Source organism: Stenella coeruleoalba, assembly GCF_951394435.1.
Source record: "Stenella coeruleoalba genome assembly, chromosome: 1".
In the NCBI taxonomy this organism is placed as follows: domain Eukaryota; kingdom Metazoa; phylum Chordata; class Mammalia; order Artiodactyla; family Delphinidae; genus Stenella; species Stenella coeruleoalba.
In genome coordinates this window covers 160,279,033-160,300,377 of record NC_137169.1, presented here as the reverse complement: position 1 = coordinate 160,300,377, position 21,345 = coordinate 160,279,033, and the positions used below count along the sequence as shown (strand labels likewise).

The 21,345-nt window shown below is 50.7% G+C and overlaps 2 protein-coding genes across 3 annotated transcripts; both read left to right on the top strand.

Annotated features, from left to right (window-relative positions):
* The first annotated feature begins 419 nt into the window (after window positions 1-419).
* On the top strand, window positions 420-18,304 carry GOLT1A (golgi transport 1A). 2 transcript variants are annotated; one of them, XM_079915172.1, is made up of 6 exons: window positions 420-536; window positions 9,600-9,691; window positions 10,713-10,891; window positions 12,808-12,871; window positions 15,223-15,284; window positions 18,183-18,304. In XM_079915172.1, the coding sequence occupies exons 1-6, from the start codon at window positions 512-514 to the stop codon at window positions 18,202-18,204; spliced, it is 444 nt and encodes a 147-aa protein (XP_079771298.1). In that variant the 5' UTR covers window positions 420-511; the 3' UTR covers window positions 18,205-18,304. The 2 variants fall into 2 exon arrangements, with proteins under 2 accessions (XP_079771298.1, XP_079771299.1); XM_079915173.1 differs by lacking the exons at window positions 15,223-15,284; window positions 18,183-18,304 and adding an exon at window positions 13,548-13,973.
* KISS1 (KiSS-1 metastasis suppressor) lies at window positions 18,191-20,741 on the top strand. Its single transcript, XM_079915192.1, has 2 exons — window positions 18,191-18,303; window positions 20,214-20,741. The coding sequence occupies exons 1-2, from the start codon at window positions 18,201-18,203 to the stop codon at window positions 20,525-20,527; spliced, it is 417 nt and encodes a 138-aa protein (XP_079771318.1). The 5' UTR covers window positions 18,191-18,200; the 3' UTR covers window positions 20,528-20,741.
* The last annotated feature ends 604 nt before the right edge of the window (window positions 20,742-21,345 follow it).

The following is a 21,345-nucleotide window of genomic DNA, read 5'->3' as shown; positions in this document are numbered from 1 at the left end:
TAAGGCTGCCAGCAACAGGTTTTACTCAGTTGTTTGTCGCCCCTAGTGTCTAGCATGGGTACTGGCACAAAGCGAGCAAACTACTTACAAGATGAATTTAGTACTTTTCCAGAGAGAGACAGATCCCAACTCTTCCCACACCTTCCACCAAGCCAGTAAGGAATCCAGGTACTCCTAAATCCCAATTCTTCCATAAAGAGTCCAAATTTTGCAAAAGAGATGGAAACAGCTGAACTCAGCCTCAGGGCACGGGGTGGTGGGGAATACAGGGGTCAGATGGGAGTGGCCTTCTCCGAGTGGGCGGAGCGCGTGGGTGGGAGCACTGCCCTCTGGGAAGAACCCGGAGGTGTGTGTGCGCGCGCGTCTGTCTAGGGGGAGTTAATGATTTGCCAGAGGCTCATTTCACAACTTACCAAGGGTCAGCTTCCCTTGGGCATGTACAAGTTCGGTCCTCTGGGCTCCTCACCCCTTGCCAGCTTCCACCCGGGAGGTCCCCCAGGCAGCCCGCAGCATGATCTCCATCACCGAATGGCAGAGTGAGTGCGAGGGGCTGGTGCTGTCGAGGGGGCTGGCTGGACCGGCTAGGGTGGGTCAAGATGCAGCCCCTCCCAGCCGGGATCTTTCTCTGGGGAACCTGCAAGGCGACCTCTGGAGCTAGTGGCTGGGAGCTGCCCTGTTGGCATCCTTCAGGCAGCACGGCCAGGGCCGGGTGTGGCTCCCTGCCTTCCAGGGGTTGGGGGGTTGCCCAGGGCCCCCAGGTAGCCAGAGGCTGATGCCTGGAGGAACTGGCAAGTTCACCACTCAGGCTGGTCCCTTCCCCATTCAGGATTCTTAAACATGGGATACTACAAGGGTGGACCTAGAAGGCCTCTGCCTATTGAGACATCTTTCCCCCACAAACTCTTAGGGTATCCTGTGGCCCTGGCTCCTTCTTATCAGAAACTAAACTCAAATCCCCTCCCCAAATCACTCTGTCCTCACTCCTAAATATCTTTCCCCTTTATTCAGGGAAGAGGGCAGGGAGGTAGTCCCAAGGTCCAGGAGAAGTGGTGAAAACTGTGGCTCTATAAGTTTCATTTGGGTGAGTTACTTAAAACCAGTGTCTTATCTGTGAACTGGAGATAATATTCATTCATTCACTGAACAAATTTGTCTCCTTTATGTACCAAGCACTGTTTTGGGCACAGGGTATGCAACAGTGAATGGAACAGACATAGTCCCTGCTTATGTTCCAGGATGAGGAAACAGGTAATTAGTAGATGAAGTCAGTATGTAGTATGTCAGATGGTGATACCTCCCTCTGGACAAAAATAAAACAGGGTAAAGAGGCTTGGGAGTGCAGGGTAGGAGGGGTGACTGTTTTGTATAGAGTGGTCACTAAGCTTACCTGGGAAGGTACTTTTATACAGAGACCCATAGGAAGTGAGGGAGCAAAGCCACGCAGCTGTCTGGGGCAGGGGGGGAAAATGTTCTAGGAAGAGGGGACCGCCAGTGCAAAGGCCCTGAGGCATTAGCATATTTTGGTGTGTTTGACAAACAAGGAGGCTGGTGTGGGTGGAACAAAGTGAGGAGAGGGGAGAGCAATAGGAGGATAGTCAGGGAGGTCACTCAGAGGCCAGGCTGTGTAAGAATTTTGGTTTTATCTCCATAAGATGGGAAACTATTAGAAGGTTTTGTGCAGAGGCGTGATATGATCTGCTTATATTTTTAAAAGATCACTCTGGGTGCTGGATTGAGAATAGACAGACTGTGGAGGGGTGGGGTCAGCAACAGAGAGACCAGTTTTGAGGCAAGAGATGGTGAAGGAGACCAGTTCCGAGGTAAGAGGTGGTGAAGGAGACCAGTTCCGAGGTAAGAGGTGATGGAGGAAACCAGTTCTGAGGTGAAAGATGGCGGAGACCAGTTCTGAGGTGAGAGGCAGTGGAGACCAGTTCAGAGGTGAGAGGTGATGGAGGAGACCAGTTCTGAGGTGAGAGACAGTGGAGGAGACCAGGGTGGTAGCAGCAAACTGGTGGGGAGTAGTCAGTGCTGGATCTGCGCTGAGGAAATTGCTGAAAGGATTTGCTGATGGACTGGATGTGGGTTGTGAGAGAAAGAATTCAAGAATGCCTCCAATATTTTCAGCCTGAGCAATTAGAAGGGTTGAGTAGGGGGGAAGGCAGGATTTGGGTTTTAGACATGTCGAGTTCCATGTCAAGTAGGTAGTCAGGTATATTAGTCTGCAACGGAGAGAAATTTGGGAGTTGCCAGCGTAGGGATGGTATGTAAAACCATGAGATCGCCTGGGCACAGTTTCTCAGCCTCCCCACTACTGACATTTGGGGGGGGAGGGGGATCTGTCCTGTCCATTGTAGGATTTTAGCAGCATCCCTGGCCTCTACCCACTAGATGGCAGTAGCACACTCTCACTCCCACTTGTGACCATCAAAACGTCTTCTTATGTTACCAAATGTCCCCGGGGGAACAAAATTGCCAACCTACCCATCAGCCCCACCCTCCACCCCAAGTTGAGAAACACTGACTTAGGGGAAAAAATAGAAGAGGGCTGAGGCCTGAGCCCAGGGGCAAGCCAACATTAAATCAAAACGGGCTAAGTTCTATGAAGAATGTGCTAAGTAAGTCCTACGAAGAGAAAAAATATGAGGGAACCAGATTAAGTCGGGAACAGATAGTGGACCAGGTTTCCCTGAGAAACCGACATTTGTGTTGAGACCTGAAGGAGTGTGTGTTGGGCAGATAGCAAGTGGGGAGAAACCGCATGTACAAAGGCCCCGACGCAGGAAGGCTCGTCATGGAAACAATGATGTGTTTGGAGTATGGCAGGCAAGGGCAGAAGATGAAGTTGGACAAGCAAGCCTAGGCCCCATCATGCAGGGCCTGTAAGCCAAGGCATGGGTGGGAGGACTCTGTTGCATTCTAAGCCAGTGGGAAGCCATGACGGATTGTACGCTGTGCTAATATGTTTTCCAAGGCCCCTGACTGCTGTGTGGAGAAGGGATAAGAGGGTGGCAGGAATGAAGCAGGAGACTGACTGGGGGATGTCGCAGGAGTCCAGGAAAGAGATAATGGTGGCTTAGAATTAAGTGGTAAGGGTGGAGAGAAATGGACAGCTTTCAAGATACATTTAGGAGGAAGAAGCAATAAAACTTAGCTGTGGATTGAATGGAGGAGGGATGGTAGGAACAGTGAGGGAGACTCAGTGATGGCTCTTGGGCTTCTGCCTCGAGCTGCTGAGTGGGTGGTGATGACATTTCATTCATTTGGGGAAAAGTGTGCCAGGTGCAGCTTTAAGGAAGGAAAATCAATAGCTCAGTTTGGACCTGTTGAGTTCAAGATGCCTTGGAGAGAGAAAACCATGCAGATATGCCAAGTAAGCAGCTGGATAGGAGTTTGGAAGCTCAAAGGAGGCATGGACGAGAAAGATAAATATCAACACTGTCAGCACACAAGAGATACTTAAAGATGTGTAAATTCGTGTGAAACTAGAATGAGAAGAGAAATGAGCTGGAGCTGAAGCCCTGAGCAATTCAAACCCCAAGAGAAGAGAAAGAAGTGGGAGCTGGTGAAGAAGCCTGGGAAAGAGTGGCCAGACAGCAGGAAAGAAATCAAGAATATGGTGTCACGGAACCCACCACAGGCTATTTCAAGAAGGGAGTGGCCAACTGCTGACAGATGAGGACCGACCCCTCTCCTTTGGATTTGGGAACGTGGACGTCATGGGAGGCCCAAGCAAGAGCCTCTCTGTAGAGGGGGTGGGGGCAGAAGTGGACCGGACAGGGTTGGTGAAAGGCACTTTTTCTAGAGCCAGTCTACTGGGTTCACACCCTGGTTCTGCCAGCTGTTGGCTGTGCACCCCTGGGCACAGGTTAAGACCGCTCAGTGTTTCCGTTCTGTTTGTGAAATGGGGCTAAAGCATACCTACCTCATAGGCAGTTATGAAAATTAAACGAGTTAATACACATAAAGTGCTTGGACTGCCTGGCACCATGTGTTCATTAGTGTTAACGATTATTACTATTAATCACTGTTGTTAATTTTGAAAAGAGAAACAAGGCTCTTTCTCTTCCCCTTTGCCTCCTTCCTCTTCCTGAACAATTCAGTCTTAAAGCCATGAGGTAGCAGGGGGGCGGTGCCCAGGGCGGGTGTCAGGGCCCTCGCCGGGCTGGTGGGTTCACACTGGGGTTTGCCTGGTGCCAGGCCAGGGGAGGGGGGCATCCTGGAAGGGTTGGGGTGGAAACTGGAGAGTAACTTTATGGTGGAGGGGCCTGCAGACTCCGCCTTGATGAAGTACTTAAAGAAGCATCATTCAGTAACAGGTCAAATTGGAGCTGTGCATCACCTAATAGATGCAGTGAGAAGAACACAGCATCACCTCTTGTTGATATCTCTGCATAACCTGAACCTAGTCACGAGGAAACATCAGACAAACCCAAACAGAGGGACAGCTACAGGATAACTGGCCCAAATCTTCATAAGTGTCAAGGTCATGTCAAGGAGAGACTGAGGAACTGTTTCAGACAAAACAGCCTGAAGAGACATGGCAACCACATGCCACATGTGATTCTGAATTGGATCTTCTTGCCGTGAATGATATGACTGGGACAACTGATGAAACCTGAATGGGGTCTGAGGGTTGGATGGTAGTAATGTATCAGTGTTAATCTCCTGACTTTGACGTTGTGTCTTGGCTGTATAGGAGAATAAAGGAAACCACAGCCAAGTATTCAGGGGCGATGAGGTAGCCGGTGGCAACTGCTTTCAAATGGTTCAGGAAAAAAATTCTTTGTACTGTACTTGCAACTTTTATGTCCATTTGATATTGATTTTTTAAAAAGTGGGAGAGAGACTTCCCTGGCGGTGGTTAAGAATCTGCCTGCTGGGCTTCCCTGGTGGCGCAGTGGTTAAGAATCCACCTGCCAATGCAAGAGACGCGGGTTTGAGCCATGTTCGGAGAAGATCCTACATGCCGCAGAGCAACTAAGCCCGTGTGCCACAACTACTGAGCCTGCACTCTAGAGCCTGAAAGCCACAACTACTGAACCTGTGTGCCACAACTACTGAAGCCCGTACGCCTAGAGCCCTGCTCTGCAACAAGAGAAGCCACCACAATGAGAAGCCCGCACACCGCAACGAAGAGTAGCCCCTGCTTGCCACAACTAGAGAAAGCCCGTGAGCAGCAATGAAGACCCAACACAGCCAAATAAATTAAAAAAAAAAAAAGAAGAGAGAGAGAGGGAGAGAGAAAGTGAATGGTGTCTGAGGCTCCCTTGCACAGCCTCAGACCAGAGGGACCCATCCGCCTGCTCCAGGGGATATTGCGTTCCTTGGAGCTGTAGCTGCTTCTGGAAGCAAGAAAGACATTGAACCCGGCTTCAGTTAGTGCTGCAGGGCGGGATCTAAACAGGACTTTGGAGCAGCCATCAGCCCAGTTGTTCTCTGCGGTCTGGGGAGGCCCCCACTTCTCACCAGGTGGCGCCCTGGAGAGCCAGGCCTCTCTGGAGAGTTCCGTCAGTCTCCCAGCTGTTCTCTGCCCCAGAGCCTGGAGACTGGGTGACCTCCAGCAAGGGGTGCGCTGCCCCAACTGTCTGCATCCTGGGGACGGTGGGCTGCAGGCACTGCTGTCACTCCTGGTGATGTGTCCCATCCCCCACCCTCTCTGCCATGCTTTCTGCCCCAAGAAGAACTTCAGGAGTAGCCCCTGGCTGGTAATTTGACTGAAATCCCTCAGCTACTCCACAGGTGAGAGGCAGAGCAAGGTCTGAGGCTTGTGTGTGAAAAACACAGTTTCTGACCCTTTTCTGTGGGGTACTGTGTAGTTTCTCCGCTGAACGCTGGAAGCACTAATTGTGGCCCATAAAGAAGGCTGCCTGCATTGCAGAAAAATTGTGGAAATGCACCAGCCCTTGAAGGGCAGTGTGGAACAAGTCGGAAAAGTAATAACCATACAAGCCAGCAAATCATTGTTGCAGAAAAAAGTATAATATAGAAGACATGAAATATGAATTTGAGAAATGTATGATTTCTACAAAATGAGTAAGAGGCTGTACTTAAGTGTTTACAGCATGGGCATGTGGATATTCTAACAAAACAAAATGAAAACCCAATAAAATGCCCATGTTATGTTTCCACACAAAAATATCTACTAAGGGAGATAGACCGGAAGGGTGTATTGTCAGAACTGACCTATTTGTATGGTGAGTGTAAGCTAATAAGAGATTTTTATAACGGGCATAAAAACTTAAAATACCTTTGTCATTCAGATTAAAGAAATATGGTTGTGGTCTTCCTCCACAGTACCCTGGCCCGTGTAAAATTATCATGACAAGATAGATGTACTTCTAGATCCTCAACTCACTGTCTCTGAGGGTAGAAAAATCATGCAACATGGAAAGACAGAACACAAACTTCATAATGACCAAGGGGGTTGTACTCTACCCAGTGTCTTGGGTTCTAAGAGATTTAATTCAGGCAGGCATTCTAGGACATGGAAACAGGAAACAAACTTAAATAGATTACGGAGATTTGTCAGAAACAGGAGGAATTGCCATTAGTAGCAGTTGGATTCTGGGCAGCGGGGGTGGGGGGGGGATATGCTGAGAGAAATGATGTTGTACTCATTCCTAGCAAACCCAGCTCTGCCAAAATGGAGACCCAGTTAGACTGGCATTTTTCTAGAATATGAGTTGAATGAGGTTTCAATCCATAATTTGAACAATAAATCTCATCTCTGTATTTTTAAAGATCTTTTAAAGTCCTTTGGCCTTATTTCTATACTGGAACTGATCCTAATCCTCTTAAGGTCTGTATGGTAACAGATTAGGAAAGATTAACTACCTACCTGAAAGATGATTGTGTTTCATTTTCTTTCAGTTGTAAATATAACTTAGCCAGTAAACCTAATCTTAGGAATAAACCTAACTAAGGAGGCAAAAGGCTTGTACCCTGGAAACTACAAAATGTTGCTGAAAGAAATTTTAAAAGACACAAATAGGTAGAAAGACCCATATTCATGGATTGGAAGACTTAATATTGTTAAGATGTCAATACTACAGAAGGCAGTCTACAGATTCAATGCAATAATCTATCAAAATCCCAATGGCATTTTTTGCAGAAATAGAAAAATCCATCCTAAAATTCACATGGAATCTCAAGGGATCTTGAATAGCCAAAGCAATCTTGAAAAAGAAAAACAAAGTTGGAGGTTTCAAACTTCCTGATTTCAAAACTTATTACAAACCTACAGTAATCAAAACAGTGTGGGACTGGCATAAAGACAGACATAGAGACCAATGGAATATAAAAGATAGCCCAGAAATAAACCCTGGCATATATGGCCACATGGTTTTCAACATGGGTGCCAAGACCGTTCAATGGAGAAAGGACAGTCTTTTCAACAAATGATGTTGGGAAAACTGGATATTCACAGGCAAAAGAATGAAATCGGACCCATACCTTACACCATATGTAAAAATTAACTCAAAGTTCATTTTAGCTCTAAGTAAGAACTAAAACAAACTCTTAGAAGAAAACATAGGAGAAAAGCTTCATGATGCTGAATTTGACCATTATTTCTTGGGTGTGATACCAAAAGCACAGGCAACTAAAGAAAAAAATAGATACACTGGACTATATGAAGATTTAAAACTTCTGTGCATCAAAGGACACAATCAACAGAGTGAAAAGGCAACCTACAGAATAGGAGAAAATATTGGCAAATCTTGTATCTGATAAGGGGTTACTATACAGAATATACAAAGAACTCCTACAACTGAACAACAAAAAACCCCAAACAACCTGTTTTAAAAATGGGCAAAGGACTTGAATAGACACTTCTCCAAAGAAGATATACAAATGACCAACAAGCACATGAAAGATACTCAACACCACTAATCATCAAGGAAATGCAAATCAAAACCTCAGTGAGATACCACCTCCCACCCCTTAGGATGGATGCTATCAAAAACAAAACAAAGCGAAAAAACAGAAAGTAACAAGTGTTGGTGAGGAGGTAGAGAAGTTGGAACCCCTTGTACACCACTACCGAGAATGTAAAATGGTGTAACTTCTGTGGGAAGCAGTATGGTGGTTTCTCAAAAACTTCAAAATAGAGCTGCCACATGGCCCAGCAATTCCACTTCTGGGTATATACCCAAAAGAAGTGAAAGTAGAGTCTCGGAGAGATATTTGTTCACCCGTGCTCACAGCAGCATTATTTACAATAGCCAAAAGGTGGAAGCAACCCACGTCTGTCCACAGATGACTAGATAAACAAAATGTAGTATATGCATACAATGGAATATTATTCAGCCTTAAAAAGGAAGGAAATTCTGACACATGCTACAACATGGATAAACCTTGAAGACATTATGCTGAGTGAAATAAGGCAGTCACACAGAGACACGTACTGTATGATTCCAATCATATGAGGTACCTAGACTGGTCAGAACCATAGAAAGTAGAATGGTGGTTGCCAGAGAGAGCGGGGAACGAGGAGTTGTTTAGAGGTTACAGAGTTTCAGTTTTGCAAGATGAAAAGAGTTCTGGATGTGGGTGGTGGTAATAGAACAACAAGGTGAATGTACTTAGTACCACTGAACTGTATACCTAAAAATGGTTAAGATGATAAATTTTACTTGTATTTTATTGTAATTTAAGATAAAATTTTCAACTTGATTCAATTTAAAAATGAAGCAACACAATGAACTGTCATTTGTTGACTACCAGAGCGGCACAGATAAAGTAAAATTAACAATTCTGTGTGATGGAGGGGGTTTAAGAGAAAGGGAGCTTCATATCCTAAATAGCCTATCTGTGCTGGGCTCCCTGGCTCTGAGCCAACTCCTGTAGTTCAAAGAATGAGGAGACACAAAGCAAAAGACACGCTGCTGCTGGGACCCACCTGTGGCTGAAGTTAGGGTTCCGAGGGGTGTGTGGCAGGGCAGCCACGGTGCTGGCTGTGGTGCAGACTCCGAGGTGATGAGCACATTTCTGGTCAATGACTTCTCTTTCCCAGTCAAGTGTGAGAGGTCGTCATCGGAAGGCTGGGAAGCGGGGCGGTTTAGAGAAGGAAGGAGACACTGTAAAGAGCTGTTCAGGAGGGCAAGCCTCCTGAAATAGGGCAGGCCAGCTGGGCAGTTGTGAGTTTTCAGTGGTACCCTTTGGCCCTGGTGTGAGTTGGGCATCAAGCGGCTCCCAAAAGCAAGAGGCCAGGAACAGAGTAGGCAGAGGGTTGTGTTCAGCCAGAGACCCAAACCCGATAATGATCTAGGTGACGTGGCATTTGAAGACAAGAGGAAACTGAAAATAGAAAGTGGTGAGAGTATCACTAGCTACCTCATAGAGATGTTGTGAGGACAGGACGCCAGAGTATATAGAACTGACCAGCAGTTTCCAGGTGCTAAACATAGATTCGTGCCCATCCTTCCCTTCCCCTCCTGTCATTCCCTGAGAGCACAGAAGCCAAGATTCCTGGATGGCAATGGAGCCATGCCATCCCCCGCCCCCCAGAGGGCACCTGTCCAGCGGCAATGGGGGGAAGTTCCAGCATCCCAAGCTGCTCCCCAAAGCCCATCCCACCACAGCCTCCTTGCCCATTGCAGAGATTGGTGTGGGCACCACCGGCTTCGGCATCTTCTTCATCCTCTTTGGAATGTTCCTGTACTTTGATTCGGTGCTCCTGGCCTTCGGAAACGTGAGTCCCCAAGCCCTGTGAACCTACCTGAGGTCTCCGTTGCCAGGAGGGTCAGCCCTGAGTTTATTCAGATCGAGCCCATCCAGGCGCTGGGCACCACCAAGCGCAGGCAGGCAAGGGGTGGCTGGGGATGGATGGGGAGGCCTATGGGGCACAGAGAATCTAAGGACCTGGATTCTCATGCCAAGCTCTGGGCAAGGCCCTGAGGGTACCAAGATGAATCAGACGCCCCGTGAGAATCCCACCACCTAGGGACAGGAATGTCACATCAACATACACGACTGGGGAGGAAGACAGGGGCAGTGGTAAAGTCACTGTAAGATAAACGCATCTAATATGAAACAAGGTGCTTGGAGAAAAGAGAGCGCGCCCTGTGGGAGAAGGATGAAAAACAATCTAGAAAAATAAGTGAGTGTGGGGAGGATAAAGCACTTCCAGGTGGGTGGAACAACAAGAGAAGAGGTATGGAGAAGGGGAGGGAAAGCATGGAACGTGCTGGAAGAAAGCCAGAGAGTTAAGTTTGACAGGAGGCCAGGCACTCTTAAGGGATCGTTGGGAGGCAAGCTGAAGGTGGGGACAGGGCCATAGAGTGGAGGGCCTGGAGAATGCTGCCACAGGCTGGAGCCCTGACACTGCCCTGTGGCTCTGGGTGTGGCTGCCTAACCTGTTCAGGCTTCAGCCTTCACCTTTGTAAAATGGAGAGAATCTCACTATCTTTCCCATCTTACTTAGGAGGTGTGATGAGAAATGATATCATATAAGTGCTTGGGATCCAAGAAATTGGGTCGAATTGGGTGACAAGCTAGAGACCTTCAAAGGTCTCCTGGTCCACCCTGCCTCTGGGCACTTCTGTTCCTAAGCAGTTCAAATTACTCACCCTCTCCAATATTATCCCTCCTTGAAGAGTTAGCAAGTCCTGCCGCATGCCTGATGCGCAGCTCCAGGCCTGGCCCCTGACTCCCGAGGGAGCAGAGGGAGCCAGGGTGTTTGTTCTCACACCCACCCCCTCCCTCTCCCACAGCTGCTGTTCCTGACTGGCCTCTCCCTCATCATCGGCCTGAGGAAGACGTTTTCCTTCTTCTTCCAGAGGCACAAGCTCAAGGGGACCAGCTTCTTCCTGGGGGGCGTGGTCATCGTGCTCCTGCGCTGGCCCCTCCTGGGCATGTTCCTGGAAACCTATGGCTTCTTTAACCTCTTCAAGTGAGTGCAGGTCCCCTTCCCCTGGATGGGCCCACCAGGGCCTCTGAACGGCTGAGGTCAGGTTTGGGCAGCATGACCAGCAGTGCATACAGAAGCTGGACTTTATCCTGCAAGAGACGGGAGCCTCGGAAGGGTTGAAAATGGGGAGGAGCATCAGGTGGACACCAACCGTAGGCCGAAGGATAAGTTGGAAGAATCAGCCCAACCATCAGTAAACATGGAGTACCTGCTGTGTCCCCATCACTGTGCCTGTCACCAGGGAGGAGACACAGGACCTGCCCCCAAGTCTGGCCATCCAGATAGGGAGGAAGGGCAGTGAACTAAAATCTACTAAGCCCCTCACATGCACCAGGCATGCTCACAAGCATCCTCTCATTTTGTCATCTCCACAACCCATCGTAGGATTGTCCTCTACTTGCAAATCAGGAAACCAATGCTCGGAGCCCTGCCCGAGCTCTCACAAGTAGTATGCAAAGGATCTGAACTTGACCGAGGTGTCTCTGGCTTCGGCCCGTCCAGTGTCAGCCTGGGCCTGGTGAAAGACACGGTGGAACTCAGCAAAGGTGTGTGGCCTCCATCAGGGCCAGGGAGGTGTCCCAGAGGAAGCAGGACCTGAGACAGGCCTTGAGGGGTGGGTAGGGTCTCAGAGAAGACTGAAGGGTCCTTAAGGAGAAGAAAGAAAAGGATACTGAGGAAGACCACCTCTGGGGCACTGTGGAGAGAACAGGGGTGGGATGGGGATGATGTGGGCTAGAAGAATCATGGCTTATGGACTCATGGGAAGGAGCTGTGGACCAGGAACCTTAGGCTAATCGGAACCATCAGCTTACTCAGTGTAGCCTTGAAAACACCTGATCGGCCCGATGCCCTAGACTTCAGAGACATCATGTAGTGTGGTTGCAGGAAATAAAATTCTCTCACATGTGTTCTGCCACCCATTATTTTTCAACGATGTCATTATTCAAACAGTCATTCATTCAAATAGTCAGATATATAAAAAGTACCTACTACGTGCCAAATACAGGGCTAGGTGTGGGGATATGGCACTAAACGAGGAGAAACTTCCTGCGGAACTTGCAATTTAGCGAAGAAGACTAACTCTGACAATAGTTACCATTTATTGAGGACTTGGAAGTGTGAGTGGGGCCACTACAGACTCAGCAGTTCGAACCAAAAGTAAACCTTGAGAAAGACACCTTGCAGCAGCATGGAAGGGGCAAAAAAAAAAAAAAAAAAAAAAAAAAACCTCAGAGCTATAAGAGACCTCAGAGACCCAAGCGAACCTCAGGGACCTGAGGCCCAGGGAAAGGAAGTAGCTCAGCCAGAACTCAGATTTCTGCTCCCCTTCCCACACCAACCTCCATGCCTCCAAGCCCTTTGAGGGATCACCCGTCCATGCCAGGGTGTGTGTGGTAAGAATGGGGCGCCGAGGCGTGGGGGAGAATAGTGAGCGCAGCCTCCAATAGCGATCCATGCCTGGAGCCCAGGAAACATGCGGCAAGCGGTACACACCCAGTCTAGGGAGGAGAAGACAGTAACAATAATAAAAATAAACATTCCCAAGCATTTCTCTGTGTAAGGCCCTATGATGCAGATACGATTATTATTAACCCCATTTTACAGCTGGAAATAGATTCAGAGAAGTGAAGAAATTTGCCTAAGTTTATACAGCGCCAGTGAGTGGTAGAGCCAAGATTTGAACCCAGGGAGTCTGACCTCAGGGCCTTCATTCTTAACTACTCCACTTGGCTGCCTCTCAAAAAAACAGGGGTGCAGAAGCACGCCCGCCCCCAGTGCCCAGGAGCCCATTCTCTTGGGAGCCAAAGCTGGAGCCTTAGGGGGGACCTCAGCCTCGCTGCCCTCATCCTCCCCTCTGGGGCCATCACTGACCACTCCCTCCTCCTCTCTGCTCCTAGGGGCTTTTTCTCTGTCGCCTTTGACTTCTTGGGCAATACCTCCAACATCCCCTTCCTGAGCGTGGTAAGTGGATTATGCGTGTGGCTTGGTGGCGGTGCCTTGGGGTGGGGGAAGCACACAGACTTAGTAGAACAGCAGCCCCAGGCGCAGTGGACACTTCCCCATCTCCCCTCAAAGCCCCTTCCCCAGGTGGGCCAGCCTCAGCTCCTCTTCCCCTCCCTCTACCTTCTCCATTTGACAATAGCAGATGAGATGACGGGTGTGAGCAGTTGTGCCAAAGGTGTGGGTGTAGAGAACGGTGTTTGTCAGTAGCTCCCTATTACCGCCAAAGAAACAGAGCCTTAGGGAGTCTAGGTGACCCAGCCAGAACGTGCCAGACTTCCGGAGAGAGGGCTGAGTCTGGGCCCCAGGCAGAGAGAGGATGTGTGACAGCCAGTGACAACAGGAAAATCAGGTGGCAGATTCTGTCCTCTCCTTGAGGCAGGCATGGGGCAGTGGTCCCTAGCCCCTGCCCCTCCCTTTCTCTGAAGCACCGGACAGAATACAAGCTCTCTGAGAAGCTCAGAGAGGCTCTAAGCCAGCACCTTGACATGCCCGCCCCCTGGACACACCCCCGCTGTCCCCTCTCCATATCTGCGCCTGGCACTGCTCCCAGCTCTCAAGGCCAGCTTCGTAATAACCTAGATATTGAGTCTGCTCTGCGCTCTTTGTCTGGAGTAATGATTCTTGGCTCCCACAGCTGTTCCGGAGGCTTCAAGGCACCAGCTCAATGGTCTGAACAGCAGAGATAAGCTGCTTGAACTTGAATCATTGGTTCAGGGGGCTGGAAAGGAAATGGGGGCCACCCCCTCAGGCCCCCACCCCACACTGACTCATCTCCCCATCATACCCGGACCTCTCCAAGTCCAGAAGGAAGGATGGAGCCGAGTGACTGACCTCAAATCCCCAAGTCAATGCAAGACGCTGTCAGGACCATTGGGAGCAGAGATCCAGGTCCTGTGGAGATTGAACGGGGATCACACCCCACCCTGTATTTATCAGAGGAAAAGCAAAGATTAAATCCCCAAGCTGTAAATGTGCCTGAGACTCAAAGTCAGTGTCTGTAGCCCATTAAGTCCATTCTCTGACTCAGGGCAGGCCCACACACATGGCAAGAAGCAGGCCTGCTCTCATGACCTATCATTCTTACCCTCGTGTCTACTAGTCCTAATGAGTGAGATAATATGTTTGCAAGCCCCTGTTAGCAGGAGGTATTAAACAAGTGATGGGTATTAATCCCCATCATGGTGGGAAGTGCTTCTCAGCCATTAATTAGGTGGATGTCTGCACAGCTCACCCACCAGGTAGCCTCTGTGCTGAGGTAGAGACATAGCCCCTACCTTCCAAGGGCCCCAGTCTCTGTCCTGGGAAGCACTTTATTCAAGGGTAAAGCGCATCCTTGCAGGCCCAAGAAAGAGACAGGAGTCCCCTGCAATGTGTACATTTAATAAGTCTCTGTGAGGGCCCCTGTGTCTGTACGGAGCAAAGGAGCGGGTGCTGAGGGTGCAAAGGGAAGGAGACCTGCCCCACTTCAAAGCGAGGCTCACAACAATTCCAAAACCGTGTGATCGAGGTGCCACAGGACATGACGGTGGGGCTCCAGGAGCAGCACCTCCGGACACACTGCAGCTGGAAGGCACTCCTCCGAGTTCCCTTAGTGCTTCCCAGGTACGCCCACCTTCTAGAGCTGCAAAGCTGCTGCTTTCTTAGCCAGCTGCTCACATACCTGTCTCGCCCATCGGACCTCGGCATGTTCATCTCCAAACCCTGTGCTGAGCCCGTGCTCAGGAATTGCTTGGGGAAAGAAGGGAGGAAGGAAGGAAGAAAAAAAGAGACAATCCCCCCACCCAGTCCCAGATCCCAGCCCAGGAGCCGCCTTCTGGTCTAAGACCCCAACTGAGCTGCCAGAGCCGGGAGCACACGGGGAGCAAGGAGCCCCCGGGGCAGACTGTGCCACCTCCTCCCCCTTCCCCCCCTGCATCCTACTCACTTGTCTGGAGGGGGAACATTGCCCGCTGACACTCCGCCCCCCCCCCCCAAACAGTCCATTTCCATGTTGTTTGGGGCAGAATGGCTCTTGGAGTGGGTCGGGGAGAAGCGGTGAGTAGGCTGGAAAGAACTAGCGGCAATCAGAAAGCCAGCCTTGGAAGGCTTCTGGAGGGGCAGGACAAGGCTGATTTCAGTCATGAGAACCAGGAGGCGGGAGTCAGCCGTCATCGGCTCGGAGCGCCGTGCTCTCTGAGGGGGTCTGAGGAGGAGGGAGGGGGAGGCAGAGGTGGGCCTATGCCTGGAGACGTCACCATGGGCTTTATAAAAGGGACGTGACCAGAGAGCTGGTGACAGTGAGCCCAGGAGCCCATCTCCCCTCCCTCCAGGTGTTCACTCAGCCAAGCAGTGTCATCACCTCGGAGACCCCTCAGGACGGAGCCAAGGCAAGGTAGGTGCGCTGCAGCGCCCACACAGGGGAAGGCTCTGGCTGGACTCAGGGAGGCTCCCAAGCTGGGAGCAGGAATTCAGTTCCAGGACTGACAGAGGTGTCCCAGGCAGGCCAAGGGGGTGCCGATCTTCCCTGATTACTCGGCCGGCCAGATTTATTCTGGGATGTCTGGGTAAATGATGTTAACTTGCACTTTATGAAACCAGGACCTTGGGGATTCTTTTCTGTAGAAAGAATGAATACAGTGAATGAACTCTCTGGCTGGGATGAGAGGCCACAGAAGCTTTTGGAGGGAGCTGGGGAACTCCTGGGGCTCACAGGCTCAACAGGACTCCTCTGGGTAGTTCCCTGATGTGTGGATGGCAAACACAGACCTAAACAAAGAGCCCCCGTGTACCCTGCCAGCCCTGGCACTAAGAGATGGGATCACCGCAGAAGGGAGCTGCCCCACCCCAAAAGCTTTCCAACCAAGCCTGGAATTCCTGTTACTCTCTAGGTACAAAACCCCTGGGACAGGGAGACCACAAAAATGCCCACTGCAGGACAGCCACTCGTGGCCCCTTGGAAGCTGATGGTTCTTTTCCAAACAACTCAATTCTACCACATGTGTTAAAAGCCGCTGTGCTGGGCAGTGAACCAAGAGTTGGGGGAGGGGTGTAGGTGTGCACTGGGGACAGGTAGTGGGGGAAACCCAAAGTTCTCATGGTAAGTGCTACCTATGATGGGATGGGGAGGGTGCAATACCGGTGAGAGGAGCATGAAGAAGGAACACTACCTTCTAACCCCACAGCCTGCCCTCTGCCTCCTTCCCCACTCACCGTCCTGCTTCTGAAGAGCAGCCTGAATGCTCCATGTGAAACACTAATCTACACACATTCCCCTCTGGCTCACAGCGCCTGGGGATAAAGCCCCTGGTGGCCCCTTCCCCAGCCTCATCACTCACTCTCTCTCCAGCAAAGTTTCACCCTCCTGGCAGGCTGGAGGGCCTTCACTTCCCTCCACACCCAGCTCCAGCTCCCTTGCGGGGACTGCCTTCAGTGCGCAGAAACTCAGCTCAGGTGCCACCCCCTGCAGAAAGCCTGCCTGGACCCTCCACATCAGGCTCCCATGGGCTCTGACACACCCCCGGGCCTCCCCACCCACCCTGTGCTCACGTGCCTCCAGCCTCTCATTTACCATGTTATTCTGAGATGATTCTGATTACGACTCAACTTCTTGTGCTAGATCCCAGGGGAGGGCCTGGGGGAAGCAACCCTGCGTCTTAGCACACCTGTGCACCCATAGCGCCAACCAGGTGCTGCGATCAGGAATGATTTCTGAACTGACCTGGACCCCGTGCATCCATGGTCTGAAGCCATGAAAGAAATGGTTTTACACGTTCTCTCTAGTGGACTGATCCTCTCTCTACTCCATGCCCTGCCCCAGGCCTTAAGGCAGGTGCAGAAAGCCATGGTCTGGGTTTCAGGGTGTCACAGAGTCAAAGTCTGCAAGGATAAGTGACCATCTGAGGGGACAGTCGGTGGCCAGTCTGACTCAACGCTCTTATTTTATACACGGAGCAATGACGTCTAGAGATGGGAGGTGACTTGCTCTTGTCTCACAGGGAGGGAGGGTGGAGCTGTGGCTATAGATCTGAGTCCTCCTAATCCCACTCTTACTCTACCCCATGCCTGCGTCCCGGTGGCGCAGGGAGAGGAAAGGGGAGTGGGGGCCACAACAGAGGGTTGGATGGGGCTGAGCCACCGTTAGGAGCTGACGGGCACAAATGATAGTCCCCCCCCCCGCCCTGTCCCCTTACCGCTCGACCACAGAGGGAGGCTCGAGCCTTTAGATCTGGCACCCACTGCCTTCTGCTCAGCCTGCAGTGCTGCCTGGCTCTCCACCAATTTGTCTTTAATCATGTTTGGACCATCTCAAAATGCCTGGTGACTTTTTCAAAGAGAAATCAGACTTGGGAGCTGGAAGAGCTGGGGGGGCGGTGGTGGGGATGAGAGGGGAAAGGGGATGAAGAGGGGGTCAGAGCACACAGCTCCCACCTCAACAGCCAAAATCATGAAGTCGATTATATTCATATCCTCTCAGAGACCACGGGGAATAGAATATGGAGACAGTTGACCTGATAAATCAGGGAAAGTTTTTTTCTCTTTCCTGAATTACAGGCAATAAGACAATTTAATGACGGTTTTCAAGGCTATGAAGGGTTATGAGAGCAAGCAAGATGATTGCCTCTTTCTTCATTTTTCTTGAAAAAGGAAAGGAATTAAGTTCCCATTACAGCAGGAGGGAACTGGGCCAGGTTCAGGAAGGCACATTCTAGTGGGGAGAGTGGAGCACAGAAAGCTGTCATTTATGCAGAGCCCAGCACGGAGGGAAGAAGAGCCTGCTCCCAGGCTCCAGAGAGCAGGTGGGGACCTCAGCGTCCTCCATTCAGTGGAACTCCTTGCCCCACTTCACTTCACCTTTCCCTGCTCACTGCCACACTGCATCTCCTTCCTTGTTTCTCCAACATTCCTCTCAAGCAAACCTGAGGTTCAGAATCCCGGCCATTTTCCAACCCAAGCAGTCCTGCCCCTTCCACTGATACGGATGCTTCCTCCCTCCCTCCCTCCCTTCTTTCCTTCTCTCCTTCCTTCCTAACCTTACTGGCCTCACCTGCAGGAAGCCCTCCCTATGATTCTCACCCAGCATGAGTTCAGCTTGGACGATACGGTGCAAGTGGTCTCAGTCCCATTTCCGTGCTGTGTCTGTTCAGCCTCATCCCTCCACTGAGGGCCTCCAAGGGCAGGGGCTGTCTCCTTCCTTCCAAGGGCCCCACTTCATGCTGGGATCTGCCCCATCACCCAGCCCAGAGGGCGTGCCTAACCTAGCCCCTCCGCCCTCTCTCTGTCTTGGTCTCAGGACACTTCCGGGACCACGATGAACTCGCTGGTTTCTTGGCAGTTGACGATTTTCCTCTGTGCCGTCTCCTTCAGGGAGACATTAGAAAAGGCAATGCCCATGGAGAACCCTAGAGCCACAGGTATGTGTTGTCTGGGAAGAAGGGTGGGAGGGAGCAAGTGAGTTGTTGCAAAATAAGAGTTACCATATTCTTCAGATGTGGCTAGTCTCATGACGTGAATTTAAAGCTGCGTTTAATGGAAACCTAAGACTGACACATGCAACACGTTTAGGGGCCTCGCTAACCTTGCAAGCAGGAATGTCTTGCCACTGTTACGGACATCAGGAGGCTCACCCAGGTTCAGGTGCTTGTTAACCACCGAGCTCCTGCATGGTTTTCTCTGCTCTCCGCCAACCACCTCTCTGTGCAGATCTGCTAGGAAGGAATTTACTATGCAAGTTTGTCTTACCAGTGACCTCAGTTCCTTTATGGGAAATTTGAAAAAAAAAAAAAATAGCCGACACAAAAGGACAGATCCTTAATATCTGTCAACATTATGAGTTCATTGTGAAACTGATGAGCTGGAGAAACTGAGGCCCAAAGAGGTAAAGAAACGTTCCCGAAGTCACTCAATCCAATGCTGCAGAAACCCAGCAGGCACTGAGCTCCCAAAGAGTGCCCTCTACAGGGCATGAGCTAGGATGGTGCTCATCCCCAAGTCAGGAGGGGGGTTTAACACTGCTGGGTGGTCAGCTTGGCCTCTGGGGACCTCAGTTCCTCTAGCTCTGGAACTTGCAGCATTCTCTCTATACACAAGATATCACTGTGCCCATAAGCTATCCCAAAGCAAAGAGAACATGGCCCTGGGTGTCCCTTGCCAAGTGTGTCTTCTCTCCTGGGATCGGGTGTTCTTTCTGGGTGAGGGAGGATCCCCCAGAGTATAACATCATCACTGCCCTGGGGACATTGAGCTCTTAGCTCTTTCTGGCAAAAGCTTAGGTGATGCTAAAAACAATAGCCTAAGCAGTGATCCTCCTGCTGGGATGGTGGCTGTAGCTAGAAAGGAAGTCATTGTCTCTTCCATCTCAGCCAGGCCCAGGGCCCTCCTAGGAAGATTATAACTAACTCTGGACCATGCCCGCTTTTCTCCAGAGTATGCCAGGGCACTGAAGAGCAGGGCTCAAAGCCAACTACCCTCCACCCAACACACACCCACTCACACCCCAGACCTCATTTCCACTGATCTCCTGCCACAATTTGCTGGGGTCATTGTCTCCTGAGAGCTAGTTGCACTACTTTACTGCTAAAAGGTATAGTGCACTTAATGAGCCTCGCATGTGGAGTGCCTTCCAAATTAGCCTCATTAACCCTCAGTGTGAAGGGGAAAGATTATACCTGGAGTGGGGGAGGTGAGCTGGTTGAGGTGACCCAGATAATTTCCCTTCTTTGTTGAAGCCCTTATATAGCCTTTTAGGGGTCACACTTGTTGGGGGTGTGGAGGCACAATGGTCTTAGCTTCACTTGCTTCATTTCTGTAACTACGAGCCTTTCATTAGCTTTTATATATTTAACAAGCATTTTTGAGGCCCTAGTATGTGCAAGGCACTGTTTTCAAGACTCTGAGAGACTCAGAGATGAATGAACATGGCCCCAACCGCCCTAGGAGCTCAGTCTAGTGGGAGCCTGATGCACAGGCGGGCCAGCCAGAGGGCCACGAAGAGGAGCAAAGCTGGGTGTCCAGCAAATACTTGAGTTTTCTTTATTTCCAAGCTCTACCCTGCTTGCTTCCTAAAAAAAAAAAGTAATCAATATAAAAGACATTCAAGACAATTCTGTAAAACATGTGAAATCAAAGCTATATTGAAGGAAGGAGGAGCAAATGGCCTAACCACCCAAGCTAAGATGCTAAGATGCTGAGCTTGGAGCTCTGAGCTTCCTAGGGGGTCAAGGAACAAAAGGGAAGCAGAGGATGGGGATGTGAGTAGGTGTTCCAAAGCCGTCTTTCCCGGGCCCCGGCCTCACGTCAGCCTCTCCCTGTGGCTCTGTCCTAGGCCCGCGGCTCAGACCTCCGGCGCTCCTGGCCTCCGGGGCGCAGAGCCCGCGGTGCGCGGAGAGGAAGCCCGCCGCTGCCGGGCCGAGCCCTCGGGGGGCCTCGCTGTGCCCTCCACCCGAGAGCTCCGCTGGGCCCCAGCTGCCGGGCCTGTGCGCCCCCCGCAGTCGCCTGATCCCCGCCCCGCGCGGCGCGGTGCTGGTGCAGCGGGAGAAGGACCTGTCCGCCTACAACTGGAACTCCTTCGGTCTACGTTACGGAAAGCGACACACTGCGCCGCCCGGCAGCCGCGGCCAAGGCGCCGGGCGGGGCTGAGCGCGGAGGTGCGGCCTTAGACCTTCCAAATCGGGGCCGGGGCTGGGGGCGGGGCAGTGGGAGGGGCCTGCAGTTTTTTTCCTGAAGCAATAAAGGAAATGCTGCCGTCTCACCTGCTTGTGATCCGTGGCTAATTTTTGCAAGCGGCGCGGATGAGATTGTTCCCCTTCTCTCTCAGTTGGATCTTCAGCTGGTTTTAAGAAGGCTTTAGTGTTATCAAGGTCAATGATTTTAAAACTAGAGGTAAGGGACCAAGTTGTTTTTTCCCCCAATTCGGGGCAGATGGGTACTTTTACACACACACACACACACACTGAATCTCTATAAGACTTTTAAAAATAACTAAAAAGAAGCTCAAATTGGATGCTGCTTGGGTGGTGTTACTGCAATATCAAATAGCTATAAAAATTTCTGAAGATGTTCTCTTAATTCCTAGACCTATGTCACTGCAGATGGGTAACCAACATTTTTCAGAGGGCCATGAGCCGACACCCACACTTTGAGTAGCACTGATCTAGGCCAGGGGAAGGCAGATGGCGTAAGTACCTTCCCCTTTCCCAGGGAAGTTTTTAGCCAGTCGGACAGCCTGATCTGGAAGATGATGCCAACCACTGCCCCCTCCACTGAGGTTTAAATAACACCTTAGGTCCACAGTCAGACCTCCACTGGGGTGCTTGGCCACAACCACACTGAAGCCCCACTCCATGCGCAAGGAATGTCAGCAGTGCACTGGGCCATCCATCTGCCAATCACCCCCTCCCCGCCCCCCCACCCCCCCACCCCCACCCCCGAAACCCTGGATGGGTCCAGTGCTTTAT